This window comes from Ornithorhynchus anatinus, chromosome 11 (assembly GCF_004115215.2).
Source record: "Ornithorhynchus anatinus isolate Pmale09 chromosome 11, mOrnAna1.pri.v4, whole genome shotgun sequence".
NCBI lineage: Eukaryota > Metazoa > Chordata > Mammalia > Monotremata > Ornithorhynchidae > Ornithorhynchus > Ornithorhynchus anatinus.
In genome coordinates, this window is record NC_041738.1 from 34,789,481 (window position 1) to 34,806,619 (window position 17,139).

General features: G+C 54.3%; 1 protein-coding gene across 1 annotated transcript in view; it reads left to right on the top strand.

Annotated features, from left to right (window-relative positions):
* The first annotated feature begins 3,001 nt into the window (after positions 1-3,001).
* MMP15 (matrix metallopeptidase 15) overlaps positions 3,002-17,139 on the top strand; it is a 33,278-nt gene continuing 19,140 nt past the window's right edge. Inside the window, exon 1 of the mRNA XM_029075403.2 lies at positions 3,002-3,547. Coding sequence (XP_028931236.1) covers positions 3,368-3,547 — 180 coding nt within the window. The 5' untranslated portion in view covers positions 3,002-3,367. The remainder of the gene's footprint in view (positions 3,548-17,139) is intronic.

Here is a 17,139-nt window from a genome sequence, read left to right on the forward strand (position 1 = left end):
TGTAATACATACTAATTTTCTTCAAGGTGACATGTTTTTCTTCCCTATTAATTCTCTGCCCTCCCAAGTTCGTAATTTCTCTAATGGCTGAGTTTGGCCTGTTCACTCCTTACAAAGCCCTTGAATACTTTCCTTATGCAGTAGGTTGTTAGCAAGTATGTACTTAAATCCTAGCCTCGACACCTCTGTGCATTTATTTATATAGTCAAATGATTTATTCAGCTATTTCTTCCTGATACAAATGTATTACTTCCTGTTCTATCCGTGTTCTTCTTGTTCCCATAGTCTGGCCATCCTATTAGATATCTCATATTTGGGAGGGGACTCTGCCCAACGCAATTTGCTTGTATCCACTCCGGCACTTAGTACAGTGACTGGCACGTAGTAAGCACTCAACAAATACCACAGTTATCTATCCCACTGCTTAGTACAGTGCCCGTCACATTGTAAACACTTAAATACCATTTTAAAACACAACACTGCACCTTATGTTACACCCGTTGGGTGCTTGGGTCCCGAATCTTGAATCCCAAATCAGCCCCGGAGGTTGTTGAATAGTTAGGTGGGCCGAGCAGGGATCTAGGAATTGAGAGCCGGGATTTCTAGTAATAGAGAGCCTGGGTCCTAATCCCAGCTCTGTCACTGGTCTGCTGTGTGACCTTGGGCAAGTCACTTGTCTGGGCTTTAGTTACCTCATCTGTAAAATGGGGATTAAGACTGAGCCCCACATAGGGTATGGACTGTGTCCAACCTGATTTCCTTTATCTACCCCAGCGTTTAGTACAGGGCCTGGCACGTAGTAAGTTCTTAACAAATACCGTTAAAAAAAAAAAAAAGTAAGAGTGGTACTCGGCCAAGCGCTATACTGTGCCCTGAGATAGATACAAAATAATCACTTCACGGTCCCTGTTCCCCATGGGGCTCAATCTAAGGAGGAGGGAGAACAGGTATTCCAGACCCATTTTACAGGTGAGGAAACGGAAGCCCAGAGAAGTGAACTGACCTGTTCATGACACACAACAGGCAAGTGGCGGAGGCGGGATTAGAACCCAGATGAATTGTACATCGCCTTGATTCTATTTAGTTGCCATTGTTTTTACGAGATGTTCTTCCCCTTGACGCTGTTTAGTGCCATTGTTCTCGTCTGTCCGTCTCCCCCGATTAGACTGTAAGCCCGTCAAACGGCAGGGACTGTCTCTATCTGTTGCCGACTTGTTCATCCCAAGCGCTTAGTACAGTGCTCTGCACATAGTAAGCGCTCAATAAATACTATTGAATGAATGAATGAATGAACCCAGATCATCTGATTCCCAGGCCCGTGCTCTTTCCGCTAGGGCTTGCTGCTTCTCTCCCTTCTGCCGCCGACAGTGTTTACGTTGTATCTCGGGGCGTGAAATTCTTACTGGGCAAACAATGGGTAGCCTACACCCGCAAGGTATCAAAATCTTTTGGACTTTACACTTGTCTGAAAAATAGAGGATAATTGAGACAGTGCATTTGGGGTATACAAGTCACCTAGATAGTGAAAATCCCGATTTGGGCACGGAGCCAAGTGTCATTCTAGCACCTTGTTTTTCCAGGCAGTAATAATTTTTTACAAGTCCTTCGCACACAGATACGTCAAGCCGTGCTGACCTTACACCACACCTGCTTGCCAATAGTGTTTTGGAATCCCCGAGACAGGTTCCGAACCTGTTCGCTGTCATATCACTGCTTGAAAACAGGGAGAGACTTGCGAAACCTATTCCCAACCTATCCATCCCCAGCCGGAGGCCCCGCTCTTAGCATCGCTCTGTATCTACTAGATGATAGGGAGAGGGAGGGTTAAGAAAACATTTCCTAAACTTCGGAGCCCCAGCCGAGGAAGACGCCCGCGGGCGTTTCCTCCTGTTATGGATAACTCCCAAGGGACCAGAGTCAAAGCTTATCCTGGGAGAAGATACTTGGCCCCCGGACAGACGGAAGTTCAGAGTTTTCAAGGTCGTGGCGGTTACCTAGAGAAGACGTCTCTGCCCTCGAAGGCCCCGTGTCATGCTAATAATGACGATGGTATTTGTTAAGTGCTTACTATGTGCCAAGCACTGTTCTAAGCGCTACAATAAATGCAGGGTGATCAGGTCATCCCACGTGGGGCTTAGAGTTTTCCACCTGCTCTCCCAGAGGTCTTGGAGGGGAGGGAAGACAGGCCCGGTACAGATAACTTCCCGGGGACCCGAGTCAAAGCTCGTCCTGAGAGGAGGGGAACCTTGGCCGCCAGATAGAGGTTCAGAATTTAACTCCCAAGGGACCAGAGGCTGAGCTCGTCCTGGGAGGAGGAGGAGGAGAAAGAGGTAGAGGAGGTTCAGAGTTTTCCAGGTGGTGGCAAGCAGCTAAAGGGGGGTTAAGGTCCCCGGGCTCCAAGGCCCCGTTTCATCCACCTGCTCTCCCCGAAGCCCTGGGGGGGAGGGAAGACACGGGGCGTTTCTTCCTGATAGGGATAACTCCCAAAGGACCAGAGGCAAAGCTCGTCCTGGGAGGAGGAGAAAGAGGAAGAAAAGGTGGAGGAGGAAGAGGAGAAAGAGGTGGAGGAAAAGGTGGAGGAGGAGGAGAAAGAGGTGGAGGAGGTTCAGAGTTTTCCAGGTGGTGGCAAGCAGCTAGAGGGGTGTTAGGGTCCCCGGGCTCCAAGGCCCCGTTTCATCCACCTGCTCTCCCCGAAGCCCTGGGGGTTGGAGGGAGGGAAGACACGGGGCGTTTCTTCCTGATAGGGATAACTCCCAAGGGACCAGAGGCAAAGCTCGTCCTGGGAGGAGGAGAAAGAGGTGGAGGAGGAGGTTCAGAGTTTTCCAGGGGCTGTTGGGTCCCCGGGCGGCTCCGTCCCATCCACCTGCTCCGGCGGGGCGGGCCGACACGTGTCTCGCAGGCCGGGAGCCGCCAGCGGCGGGACGCGCGGCCCCTTTAAGAGGGTCCGCCGGGGGCGGGGCTGGGGCTGGGCAGCGGGGGTCGCGGCTGCCCGGGGGCGCTCAGACCGTAGCCGCCGCCGTCGCCGCTCCCCGGCTAGCCACGGCCCAGGCGGGAGCCGGGCCCGGGGACGGTCCGGGAGCGGGCTGACCGCTCCTGCTCCTGGCCAGGCCCTGCCCAGCTCCCGCGCCCTGGGCATGGCTAGGGGAGGCGAAGAGAAGGCTGAGCCAGTCCCGGCCCCGAGGGCAGACAAAGGCGGCGCCAAGAAGAGGAGGAGGCCGTGGTAGCCACCCCCAGGGCCCGGCCGGGACGAGCACCGGGACGAGGACCGGGACGGCCACACGCACCCATCCCCCGGGCGCGCTGCACTTGGCGCCCCTCGGGCAGCGCCCCCGGAGAGCCCCGCCCGACGCCCTCGGACCCTCGGACCATGAGCGGAGGGACCTCGGGCGGCCGGGGAGACCCCGGGCAGCGGGCCGGGAGCCGGAGGCCGCCGCCGCCCGGGCTGCCCACCCTGCTGTCGCCCCTGCTGTCGCCCCTGCTGTCCCTGCTCATCCTGCTGGGAGGGGGCTGCGGCCGGGCGGCCGGAGACGGACAGGTCGACGCCGAGGTAGGGACCCGGGTCCCCCCCCCCCACACACACATCCCCCTGCCCTCCCTCTCCCCCCGTGGCCACCTCCGGGGGAGGAGGGCACCGGGCGCCCCAGGGAGGGAAGCCCGGGGGGGGCCCCAAGTGCCCCAGCCCAGCCTCACCTCCGGCCCGGGAAGGTCTCGGGACACGTGCTTCTGCCCCACCACTTCCAGTCCACCCTCGGATGGAGAAAGCCGCCGGTGCCTTGGAATTTACTTGGAAAAGCCCCCGCGGCCACCCCGGGAGGGGAAACTGAGGAATCCGAGAGGGGACGTGCACAGCCTTGGCTACCAGCAGCCGAGAAGGAGTGGGCTGGAGATCCCCGGGCCTTGCCCCAAACCCCTCAGGTGGACCTGGGAGTTGGGGTGGGCTTGGAAAGGCATATTAGAGCTGGAAATCTCCAGGCCTTTCTCCAAACCCCTCAGGTGGCCTTGGGGGGGTCTTGGAAAGGCATATTATGGCTACAGGGGCACTCTCTCTCTCTCTCTCCCTGGGGCTGGCAGCAGTCCCCACCTCCGAAAATCACCAGATATACTCCAGAGGCCATTGACTTTAAAGCTCTCCATCACCTCCCCCCTTCTCCCTCACCTCGCTTCTCTCCTACAACCCAGCCGGCACACCTCGCTGATCTGGCACTAACCTTCTCACCGAGCTTCCATCTGGCCTGTCTCACCGCCGCCCCCCGGCCCACGTCCCACCTCTGGCCTGGAACGCCCTCCCTCCTCAAATCCCCCAGACAATCAGTCTCCCTCCCCTTCAGAGCCTTACTGAAGGCACATCTCCTCCAAGAGGCCTTCCCAGACTAAGCCCCACTGGTCCTCTTCTCCCCCTCCCTTCTGTGTTGCCCTGACCTGCCCCCTCTCCCCACGGCGCTTATGTATATATCTGTGATTTTGTTTATCTTGATGTCTGCTTATTCATATTGATGTCTGTCTCCCCCCGCCAGACTGAGAACGCATTTTGGGCAGGGATTGTCACTCTCTGTTGGTGTATTGTACTTTCCCAAGTGCTTAGTACAGTGCTCTACACACAGTAAGCACTCAAGACCGAATGAATGAATCAATCGGTGGTGTTTAGTGAGCACTTTCTGTGCATTGGGCACTGTATTAAACCGGTGGGAGAGTGCAACAGAGTTAGTAAAAAATGATCCCTGCCCACCAGGAGTCATCTGGAATTTCCCCCACTCTGAACGGATTCCAGAGTTCCCCAACCCATTACTTTCCAGTCTGAATGGCCACAGAGTGGTTTTTCCCCAAAACACCAACCGTGACTTCTCATATGTTCTTTACCCTAGTCTTCCATGGGGCTGACCCACCCCTACACACATTCCTCTCCCTCTCGGGGCTAGCAGCGTTTGAGCTCCCAAAGCTGCACTTTACTAGGTGCTTATGGAGCTGGCATAAGTCAAGGATGCAGCCCCTACCCTTGGGGAGTTTGGTGTGTAACGATATACATGTAGCCGTACGGTAAGGTTCACCCGTCCCATTGGGTGAGAACCAGGAGTGGGAGAGGGTTACCGGCAGTGGAACGGGGTTGCTCATATAGAGGCAGAGGACCGGAGGGAAATGGGAAAGATGATGGAAGTCAGGCATGTTTTTTGCCCTTTACTGTGCTAAATACATCGTGGGGAGTCTCTAGACTGAAAGCTTCGTGTGGACAGGGAACAGGTTTACCATTTCTGTTGTACGGTGCTCTGCACACAGGTGTTCGGTAAATACCCTTGGCTGATTGGGGTAGAGTGGGTGGGGGGGGGGGGGGGCGTCTCTGGCAGTGCAACTATGTTGGGCTCTTTCTTGTCCGGAGCAGAAGAGGAGAGTAAAGCAGGATGGGCACTGAGATCCACTGGTCCAAGTGTGAGTTGCTTTTCTGCAAGCCAGGGACCGGTGGAACCTGCTAGAAGCATATCAACTTACGAATGCCCAGAATTCTTTCCCTGCCTACCTCATTTTCACCCATCCCAGGGAGATCGGCATTTTGGGGCATTGCCACCCCTTTTTAGAGATGGTAAAGCGAAACACTGGGAGTAGGGGGAGGGGCTCTGCCCGGAACACCATCGTTCAGTGAATCAGATTCATGGACCTACAAGCACTCGGGCCTCCCACACTAACCTGAACTAGAGTCATCTGGCCACGGGCCTGGCCGAGCTCCCGCACCAAAATAAGACAGGCGAGGTGAGGTGGCGGGCTCATTTTTTGGTCTCCGGGACCGCAACCTTCGGAAAGTGAGACACTTATGGTGCCGCCAGATAATCCTGAAAAATATGGAGCACAAAAGGGACATCTCTATGTCCTAGCAGCCTCCCGGGGTGGCATAGTGGATAGAGCATGGGCCTGGAAGTCAGCAGGGTTCTAATCCCTGCTCCGCCACGTGTCTCCTACGTGACCTTGGGCAAGTCACTTCACTGCTCTGGGTCTCAGTTGTCATCTGTAAAATGGGGATCGAGTCTTTGAGCCTCATGTGGGACCGGGACTGTGTCCAACCCGATTTGCTTGTATCCACCCCAGCGCTTAGTACAGTGCTTGGCCCACAGTAAGCGCTTAATACCATAATCGTTATTGCCGCTCTAGGCTGCGAGCGCGTTGTGGGCAGGGACTGTCACTGTTCTTTGTTGTATTGTACTTTCCCAAGCACTGATCACTCTGTGCAGAGTAAGCGTTTCATAAATACGAATGAATGACTGAATCCCGCAGGTGCCGCAGGGTGCTCCAGTCCCTCTGCTTTTGCTCCCTAAGGGTCAGCGAGCCCAGCCCAAACTCCCACACTCCCCTTACTGCAGGGCCTGGATTTTCCCCCCAGAGTCCCGTTGGCATTTTCCTACCCCGTCTCTTTTCCTGCTCGGCGATGGTTCCGACCCACTGCTTGGAAAGAAAGTTAGTGGCTGTGAAGCAAGAACCACCCCTCCCCCTTCTGGGAGAAGGGAACTTGGAGCTAAGCCCTTGCGTGAGGATGACGAGATCTCCTCTGGTCAGCCTTGGGAGTCAGAACCCAGGTACCCAGCCTCCCCATCTTAAGTTTCATCTTGGGGTTGGTGAGGGCAAGAGACAAGAACCGCTTCCTGGTGCCGTTTCCCCAGCCGATGCCGCCCTAGAGAGGTTTTGGGAGTTCCGGTCCTTGGAATGATTGGTGTCTTTCTAGTTCCCTGGGGGTGCTCCCTCGTCCCGTTCCTGCCCCTGCCTGCCGGCCGCCCTCAATTCCCCTCCAGGAAGCCTCGGACCGGGCTTCCCCGCCCCTCCCTACGCACCCCCCAAAGATTTTTCCGACCGAGGCCAGCTGGTCTCCGACCTATTTTAACAACGGCCTCTTGGGAAGGGCAGGGAATTCCTCCTCGGCTCCGATTACACGGCCGGCCCCCACCTGCCCTGCCCTGCCCTGCCCAATCCCAGTCCCAGCCTGCAGCCAGCTGAGGCGGCGGAGCAGGCGACGAGTGGCAGGGCTGGTCCCCAGAGGGGAAACTGCAGGCCCTGGCCAGGAGCAGCTCCAGTGGCCAGTCCCGCCCCCTCAAAGGCACGCCACGGGCACTGAAAGGGAATCTCTTTGCTTCATATGGGCGGGCCATTAAAACCCGCCAACTCGTCAGCCCCTTTTCGTAGCGGGGAGCAGTTACGAATGATGCAGCAGAGCGCCACGTGCCTCTTGGGGGCATGAGACTCGAGGCTCAGCAGGAACACCCGTATCCCGAAGGCGTGGCCGTCAACCTGACCCCCACCCCAGACCCCCGTCTCTCCCTCCCGTCGTAGCACAAGGAGCCCCACTCTTAGAGGGCCACCGGAGAGGATCAATCCTTCCCAGTTTCCCGATCGGTGATATCTGAGCGCTTAGTATGTGCAGAGCACTATTTTAAGTGTTTGGGAGAGTACAATACAGAGTTAGCAGATATTCCCCGTCCACAGGAGCAGAAGGAAGCCCTCCCTCGTGGAGTGGTCCAAGATACCGGCAGTCAGCATTCGGTGGCTACGAATTCCCTAACGAACTCTGGGGCCTGGACATCACACCTGGCTGCCTGTAGACAGGGAGGGGAGGAGAGCTGAGCTACTTCCAAGACTCTCCAGGTGCCAAGAACAGCAATGTCACCACCCCCACCTCAGAATTGGTCTCCTTCTTGCCAGCTGGGACTGATAAGATTCAGATTCCCAGAATCTAGGAGCTCACATTTCCCTCCCTGCGCCCAAAACTTAACTGGAAACGCCCCCCTCACCTCGCCACCTTTGTATGGGACACGTTAATCCCTCTGTGCTCCCTGGCTCCCTGGTTGGAGGCCTTAATTCTCAGGCACGAGCAGGAAGGGAAGCCTCCCCTCTCACCCGAGACCTTGCCGGAGAGGTTCGCCTGAGCCAACGTGTTCACCCCACCCCGCGGGAACACATGCTTGACTAAACAAAGAGAAGGGCCTTGCTAACCCGAGCCTGGAGGAGAAACGAGGGGAATTTCGCCGAGGGCTGGCGGCGGGGATCACGGGAGCCATTTGTACCTGGGATCTGGAGCTGGGAAAGTGATGAAGGGCTTGCCCGGGTCAAGGGCTCCCCCTCCTCCAGCTTCCGGATCCTCTGCCCGGGCTCCAGGGTCAAGGTGGGGCAGAGGTCTGGGCTGCTTAGAACTAGGGTCCGGGCCGCCCGAGTTGTGGATTCTGATGGGTGTCCCATCCTACCGGTGGCTACCTCTCTGGCCATCTGCTGCCCGCCCCCGCACTGCGTTAGCCAGCCCGGCCACGGAGAAAACAGGCGGCTTGTTGGACCCAGCTCTCTGCCCTAGCTTCTCTGCCCACCCAGGATACTCAGATCACAACAAAACAGGCAGACCTGTGGGTTCGGCGTACAGCAGTGCCAGAGTCATCGAAACCCAAGCCTCTCCTAACTACCCTACTTTCACGCTGAAATTGGATTATTCCATAGAAATCTGGTTACAAGCCAGGGTTGTAACCCCCCCCCCCGGGGGGTGGTTTGGAGAATTTTGAAAGTTTGAAAAGTTAAACTCTGAAGTCATAACCTCAAACGAGCGCTACCCTCAACTCTCCCTAGATAGCCCACAAAACGTGCCCACCAGCTAGGCGGTATTGAAGAGAGGTATTTTGCGGAAGGTCAAGGGTTTGGCCCAAGAGTGGCAAGGAAGGAACCGTGCCCAGAGTTGAAAGATCCTTCTTGGAAGAAGGACCTGATTGATACCGGTGCTCGGTGTGGACTTTGTAGAATAAAGTCAACCTCTTGAGTTGTCCTTAGAAGTAAGTGGGTAAACGTTGCCTCCCGAGGAGCACCTTAAGGGACAACCCACCCCCATAAGCAGGTGTGGAGATTACAGAGCACTGCTCTAAGGTTCCCTGGGGAGACCAGAAGGCCTGGGCTATCCGCAAGCGGAAATGAGCCAGCCCTGATCCTGACCCGTGGTTTGAAATGTCTTCAGTCATCCTGTCTTGAACAAAAGGTGGATTCCTTTTCTCCTACCCCTCAGGCTTCCCCTCCTCAACTGCTCCAGGATTTGATGGTATCTATGTATTTACTGTGTGTAGAGCAACAACAACAATAATAGTGGTATGTGTTGAGCGCTTATTGTAATCATTACAGTATTTGTTAAGTGCTTACCCTGTGCCAAGCACTGTTCTAAGCGCTGGGGTAGATACAAGTTAATCAGGTCGTCCCACGTGAGGCTCACAGTCTTACTCCCCATTTTACAGATGAGGTAACTGAGGCCCAGAGAAGTTAAGTGACTTGCCCACAGTCACACAGCTGCCAAGTGGCAGAGCTGGGATTCAAACCCATGACCTCTGACTCCCAAGCCCGTGCTCTTTCCACTGAGCCACTCTACGTATGTTGCCTATGATTGTCCTCTGCAATATACACATTTGTTCACATCGGAGTTAATCTGTCTCATCTCCCTCCCATTCAACTGAAACATGCAGAGGGCAAGATTGGGTTTAATCGATTTGTAAATCTCCAAGTGCCCAGCCCAGGGCTACTGCTCCTATTTTGATAATGGTAACAGTGACTTCTCCCACTTATTAGTCATATTTGAGCACCTACTGTGTGCAGAGCACTGTACTAAGCTCTTGAGAGAGTACAAAATAACAGTTGGTAGACACATTCCCTGCCCACAATGAGCTTACAGTCTAGAGAGGGAGACAGACAACATAAAATCAATAACAGATATAAACATAAGTGCTTTGGGGCCGAGGGAGGGGTGAATAAAGGGAGCAAATCAGGGTGATGTAGAAGGGAGTGAGAGAAGAGGGAATGAGGGCTTAATTAAGGAAGGCCTCCTGGAGGAGATGAGCCTTCATTAAGGCTTTGAAGGTTGGGAGAGTGATTGTCTGCGGATATGAAGAGGGAGGACATTCCAAGCCAGAGGCAGGATGTGGGCGAGAGGTCAGTGGTGAGATAGATGAGATAGAGGTAAAGTGAGTAGATTAACATTATTACTATCATTCATTATAACTGGCTGGCCCTGCATACAATCGGATGCCTCGTAGAGGAACAGGTTGATGCTCGAACAGGCCTGACTTAGTGGAAAGAGCAGGGGCCTGGGAGTCAGAAGACCTGGGTTCTGAACCTGGCTCTGTCACTTGCCTTCTAGGTGATCTTGGGAGAACCACTTCATTTCTCTATGCCTCCATTTCCTCATCTGAAAGCGGGGATGAATTACCCGTTCTCCCTCCCGCTGAGATCGTGAGCCCTTGGTGGAACTGGGACTCATTATCTACCCCGGCACTTAGTACAGTGTTTGGCACATAATACCCCAATTGCTATTATTAATAACTTAACCTAAGTCCTCGTTCACATAGAGTTTATGAATGCGTGTTATACCCTCCCAAGTGCTTAGTACAGTGCTCCGCACACAGTAAGCACTCAATAAGTTCGATTGACTGAATCCAAGGAAACAGAAACTGGATTCCCCCTAAAGTGGAAGTAAAGGACATTAAGCTCTGCCACCTCCCCACCGTGCCGTATCAGATCATGCCAGGCTGATAATAGTTCACCTTTGTCCCCCAGTCAGGTCTGAGTCGGAAAGACCCGGTCACCAAGGGCCCAGAGGACATCGGTGTTCTTACCGACCTGGCACAGGTTAGGAAGGAGGACTGGCCGGTCTGGCTGCGGCTCTTCTTGGCTCCCTGCGTAGCTCGTGAGCCTAAGCTTTATATTTCGCTGCCCAGTGAACCCGGGCAGGGAGGGGGGTGGGCGCACACGGTTCCCTACCCCCTCCGCAACTCACTGCCCGCTGTTCTGGTTCTGCGGCTTTTGGTCTGTGGCTCTTTCATTTGTGAGGCTTGGCCACCTGCGGCCTAGGATGAGGAGAGGAGGAGGAGCTGATCTGTGTTTTGGCACTGGGAGGCTGTAGGGGGATCAAGGACTTGCCTCCAGAGGAGGTCAAGAGTGAGGCAGCTGTGGCCCAGGCTCGTCAGGAAGAGAGCCTCCACCGGCTTAGCTCTCGTGCCCCCCTCAGAGGGGCTCCTCCTTAACCCTCTCTCCCCCACCCTCAGTCCCAATGGGTTCTTGGGGAGAGCCCATCTCTCAATGTGGACAGCTAGGGGAGGCTGTGCACCAGACAGAACCCAAGCATCATCAGGGTCACTGCACCCCCACGGCCGTGACCTCTCATCCACACCCGCCCCCTCCCGCTAGCCAATCGAGCCTCCCTAAACCAAGGACAACTCGGGCAGCAATTCTAACCAATCCAGGACTAACCTTCAGTTAAAACCCCATCTCCCTCTCAGCATGCCTCTCCAAACTCGTTGAGGGTGCCCTATTCCACCTGCCCAAACCCAGCATTCCCCAGTACCAGAAACAGGGCTGCCCAGTGCCCTGGGGGTACAGAGGAGTGGAGGGGTGGTGGTGCAGGGTGGGGAGAGAATATTAGCTGGAGGAAATGATGATGCCTGGGCCTGTAAATCATCTGTCTAGACTGTGAGCACCTTGTGGGCAAGAGTGTATCTGTTTTTATATGGATCTCTCCCAACCACATAATACAGTGCTTTGCCCACAGGAAGTGCTCAGTAAATACAGCCGAATGATCCCTAAGGCCCGGAAGCAATCAGCAGTTCCCTCAAGGGTTGGGACTGTAGAGCATCCTGATCCCAGCTTCCGTCCCTGATGTCACAGACGTGAACGGAGGGCAGTGAGAGGAGGCTTCCTAGGCGAGGAAAAAAACAGATGACTGTCTAGTTCAGTGATTCCCCACCATAGCTGGGGAGTGTTGGTACTGGCTACACATTGCACGACTCGGCAAACATCTCCACCCATCCAGTGGGTGGGTGCTACCCTGTTCCGACCCCATGGGACAAGGGGTGTATTTACTTTGAACTAGATAAAAGCCACTGCAAATACCAGGAACCTCTGGCTGGGCCAGAAGGGCTCAGGGTCAAGGTGAAAGTGCTCTGTAAACACTCAGTGCTGGCACCAGAAGACCACCGCATGCTCTTATACTCTTTGTGAGATTTTTAATATATTTTTTTTTTTAAGTGAGTGGCAGAACCTGAGACCTCTTTCCCCACTTGGCCTCCCTCTGTCCCCTCTACTCTAGTCTTTCCTGCTCCCGTGACTATATTGGTTCCAAATTCTTATCGTCAGCCTCACCAAAAACATTGCTGAACTTCCTGATCAAACCAGGGTGGGACTCCATGCCAAGCAGCATAACAGACGTAACCCCTGCCCTCTGTCAGTTAACCCACTAAAATCCCCCAACTCCCCTCAGGTCCTGCTGCCCTCCGTCCCCAATTTTTTGGGGTCCTTCCCTGCTCCCTGGCAGGCCTATTGCCGGTCTCCCACCTGTCCGGCAGTCACACCTGAGCCCCGGCTGCCCTAAAACAGAGCAAGGGTCCGATCCTGCCCCCTCTGAGCCCTTGGGGCCGTGCTCAGCCGAACGGGCTAGGCCTACTCTGGACCGGCTGAGAGGCTCTGCCGTGGGCCGACCCGCACCCCTTGCTGCCCCTCCTCCCAGCAACCGAGAGAGCTCTAGACTGCTGTAGGTGTCGAACTCCTTTGTGAGGAACGCCCCTCTCCTCCTTCCCTCCCCCAGCCAGGCCTGTCCAGAGCAAGGCCACCGACCGCACCCACACTGTGGCGAGTCAGAGCAGATTGAGTTGGAATGTCCTTATCGTCAGGCTAGAGATAAAAGCCCCAGCCACAAGCGGGTGGGCTGACGGCGCTCACCACGTCAGGACATCGACAGGGCAGTAAGGCCCCTCAGCTGTCGGGTTCGAGCGGCCCCCTAGTCCTTTGTCTCTGCCTGCCGCCAGAGAGGAGACGGAGCCGTCCACCCGGCCAGGAGCAGCCCCTCAGTGTGATAATTGGATTATTAATTTATGCTATCGATCCAGCGTCTTTCTTCCCAGACACTTGCTCTCTAGACTGCTGAGCAGCCCTCCCTGGGGGGCTCCCAAGGCGAGGGGGGGAGCGCCAGAGAGATCGGGTCCCGGCCCGGGTCCGGAGCAGAACAATAGTCAAGTTGAAGCCAGAGCCCAGGACTCCTGTCATGTCCTTCCCTCCATCCTCTCCAGTGCCCAGACCTCCAGCTCCCACCCTCTCCTTAAAGGAAGACCTCCTGGAGTTCCTCTATTTCCCTATCCCTGGAGACAACAGCAGACAGGCACAGTTCAGCTGAACAGAAGCCTAAAGTTGTCCTGGACATAAAATTGAATTGTACTTTCCGAGCGCTTAGTAAAGTGCTCTGCACACAGAAAGTGCTCAGTAAATACGATTGATTGAATGAATAAAAGCTCTATCAGCGGTACTGTCCCTCCAGCTTCCAGGTCCCTCCTCACCTACATGGGGAAAACCAGGGCTGCTTTGCTCGCAGACGGGGAGAAACGTGAGTCGGGGCGGGGGTTGGGGGTGCAGGAAGAGACCCTGAGCTGAAAACCCCAACTTCCAGCGTGCCGTTGCGGTCTGAAGCCATCTCCGCTTCCAGCAACTTCCAAGAACCAGAGAAGCACCCGGCCCCTTCTCCTCCCCGACAAACCGCTCCACTTCCTGTGCTGCGGCAGCATCAATTACCGTGATTGCATCCTTCGGCCCATCGGCTGACCAACAGCAGGAAAATCGGCCAGTCGGTAATAGGGAGGGAGGGAGTTTGGAGGAGTTTGAGGCCGAGACCTCAGTTGTAAGCAGGCTAAGGTCATCACACAGAGAAGCAGTGTGGCCTATTGGAAAGAGAGCATGGGCCTGGGATCTAGAGGACATGGGTTCTAATCCCCGGCTCCGCCACTTGTCTGTGTGAACTTGGGCAAATCGCTTCTCTAGGCCTCAGTTACCTCATCTGTAAAATGGGGAGTATCACTGTGAGCCCTATGTGGGACAGAGACTGTGTCCAACCTGATTATTCTGTGTCTACCCCAGTGCTCAGTACAGTTCCTGGCACATAGTGTTTAACAAATACCACAAAAGGCAGGATCTGATGGAGGATGGGGGCCGGGGAGATGCTGAGGAGCTTCGGTTTCCTTATCTGCAAAGCGGGGATGAGATAGACCGTGAGCGCCACGTGGGATGGGGACTGTGTCCGATCTGATGCCCTTGTATCTACCGTAGGGTTTAGCTCCCATTAAGCGCTTACTAAATGCCATAATCATTTCCCAGCCCACTGCTGGGACCAAACACCATAGAAATACCCAGGGAGTTCAACTGGGATTCCCTCAGGAATCTGACACTGATGGATTTCACATCCCCTAAGGATCAAACCAAAGAAAATGGCCTTGCATTTAAAGCGGGGGGATTTCAGTTCAACCTAAAGGAAATAAATTGAGCACTCTGGATGCAAACAGGGCAGCTACAGAAGCGATCCAGAAGTAGATTGTAAGTTCGCCGTGGGCAGGGACATGTCTACCAACTCATTCAGTCATTCAATCGTATTTATTGAGCGCTTACTGTGTACAGAACACTGAACTAAGCACTTGGACAGTACAGTTTGGGAACAGAGACAATCCCTACCCAACAATGAGCTGTTGTATCACACTCTTCCAAGCGCTTAGTGCAGTGTGTTGCACACAATAAGCACTCAATAAATATGATTGATCCTTAAGGAAAAGGGAGACCTTTAGTATAGAGCCAGAGGGGCTCCCACTGGACACTTCCAGCTCAGAAGGTGGAGGATTTGATGGGGCGGAGATTGGTTCCTCCAAAACCGGCACCAGGGTTTTGGGTGTCTAAGGAAAGAGACATTGGGCAGATCTCTCCCTCTGCTTAAGAGATGAGGGGACCGACAGAGACCCGATCTAAAGGACCCTCTTCAGGGAGGAGAGTTTTTCACAGCCTGAGCCCTCCGACACCCCCAGCTCAAGAACAGAGGCTTAGCCCACAGTTAGTCTGGCAGGAACGCTCAGCACCTTCATTCAATTTTCTAATCTCAGGGAAAAAAAAAAAAACCTCGCTTTCTGATTGCAGCTGTTTAAGCACATTTGCATGATCTTGGGACACTTCATCATGGATATTCATGAAAAGGCCGCAGGGAGGAGGGGAAAAAAAAGAAAGAAAATTGAGCCTTGCCCGGCGCCTGCATCGCCTAGTCCAGCGTCTGTCTCCTTCGCCATTGATTTATGCGCACCTGGCACACGGCCACCCCGGGCTACGTCTGAAACGTAACCTGGGCCGATTCCAATCCATCAGTTTTCTTGCTCTGTCTGGGGCTCAGCTGGTCCTGGCCCCGTTCCAAGCCCCATGAAAGGCCCGGGGTTCAGGGGCCGGGCAGAGTCCAGGCAGCATCCCTGGGTAGACGTTCTCCCAGTAACCCCCCGGGAGCACTCAGATCCTCTAGGGGCCCCTGAAAGGAGCACCTGGATTTCCTAGCCCACTACAGGCCAACGGTCACCCTGGCAAGGGGCCCTACCGAAAGCAGGGGGCCGAGTGGAAAGAGCGCAGGCTTGGGAGTCTGAGGACCTGGGTTCTAATCCCAGCTCTGCACTTGTCTGCTGTGTGAGCTTGGGCAAATCACATCACTTCTCTGTGCCTCAGTTACCTTATCCGTAAAATGGGGATTAAGACTGGGAGTCCTATGTGGGACAGGGACTATGTCTGACCCGATTATCTCGTATCTACCCCAGTACTTAGTACAGTGTCTGGCCCACGGTAAAAGCTTAACAAATACCACAGTTGTTATTATTATGAATAACACTTCTCCCCCAGAGCAGGGCCAGACCTGTGAGCTTTTGGCTGAGATATCAGGAAATGCCACCCAAAGCAGGTCAAGACCACCCACCCCACACCCTGGTCTCCTCCCATCTCTCCTGGGCAAACGCTAGTCATCGACAAACCCACCCAGCCCACCTTCACACTCTCCAACTTGTCACTCAGTTCCCCTGCTGGGTTGGCTTCTAGGATTCCAATGGAAAAACCCATCCTGTCTCCCTTACTTACTTTCCTTACTTTCCTTAATCGAGGTCCTCCCACAGAGCCTCGTGGAAAAAAAAAAAAAAAGCTCAGGACTAGGAACCAGGAGACCTGGGTTCTAGTTCTAGCTCTGCTCCCAGCCTACCATGTGACCTTGGGCTAGTCACTTAACCACTCCAGACCATGGCTTATTCATTTATAAAATAGGGCAAATAGATAATATCGATGTTAATCGTAGCATTGTCTATGGATACTATGGAATAATCTATAAGTATAGACAGATAATGTGCCTAGGGTGGGGGAGGGATAGCCACCCACCCGCATGCCCTATATCTCCCCCAGCACCCAGTGTCATAATTGCATCATAGATCAGTGCTGGGCCCAAGCACCGTAGAAATAGACAGGTAAAGATAGGATCCCCTCAGGCCCCAACTCCAAACATCCTCTCTCACCATCAGATGAACAGAAATCCCAGCTCCACGGGACACTAAGGAATCAAGACATCTAACCCCTGTCCTTCTAGTGAGTGCTTCTGCCTAAACAGCTTTGTACTTCATTTTCCCCCCCTGAGAAATGGGTACAATCCCAGCTCACCTGTCAATCATACATGAGTGCTTCCTGTGTATAGAGCACATGTTTGAAAGAGTGCAGTGTAACAAGGGACACATTCCCTGCCCACGGTGGGCTTACAGTCTGGAGGGGGAGACAGCCATTAATATAAATAAATTACAGGTAGGCACATAAGCACTCTGGGGATGGGAGAGAGGATGAATAAAGGGAGCAAGGCAGGGTGCCGTAAAAGGAAAAAGAGGAAAGGAGGGCTTAGTCAACTCACCTCTCCAGGACCTGACCGAAGAGCTAAATTTCAACTCCACGAGAGCACAGTATGGAAGGACTCCCTCCAACCAACATGGCAACTTGCCATTCTGGGCCTTTTGTAGCCTTGAGCTCTGGCAGTTTCCCTCCTGCACCCTCCCAGCCACCCCCTCCTCACCTCATCAGGGGCTCTCCAACAGCTGTAACCTATGAACTCCGACAAGCCCCAGACCTGCATCAGCTAATGGCCATTCTCCTTGAGTGGTCCCTGGAGAGAGGTGTCTGCTTTCAGAGTTGCGCCCTGAGATGAAAGTCTACGGTGCAGAAGCGTCTTGCTCTGCACCATAATTCTTCATCCCCCGAGCCAGGAAGGACCTGCTGTTAATTGATTGAATCCCCCTCCTCCCCTTTCATCCTCCTGGAAATATTTTCAGTCAGTCGCCGCGCTTCTGG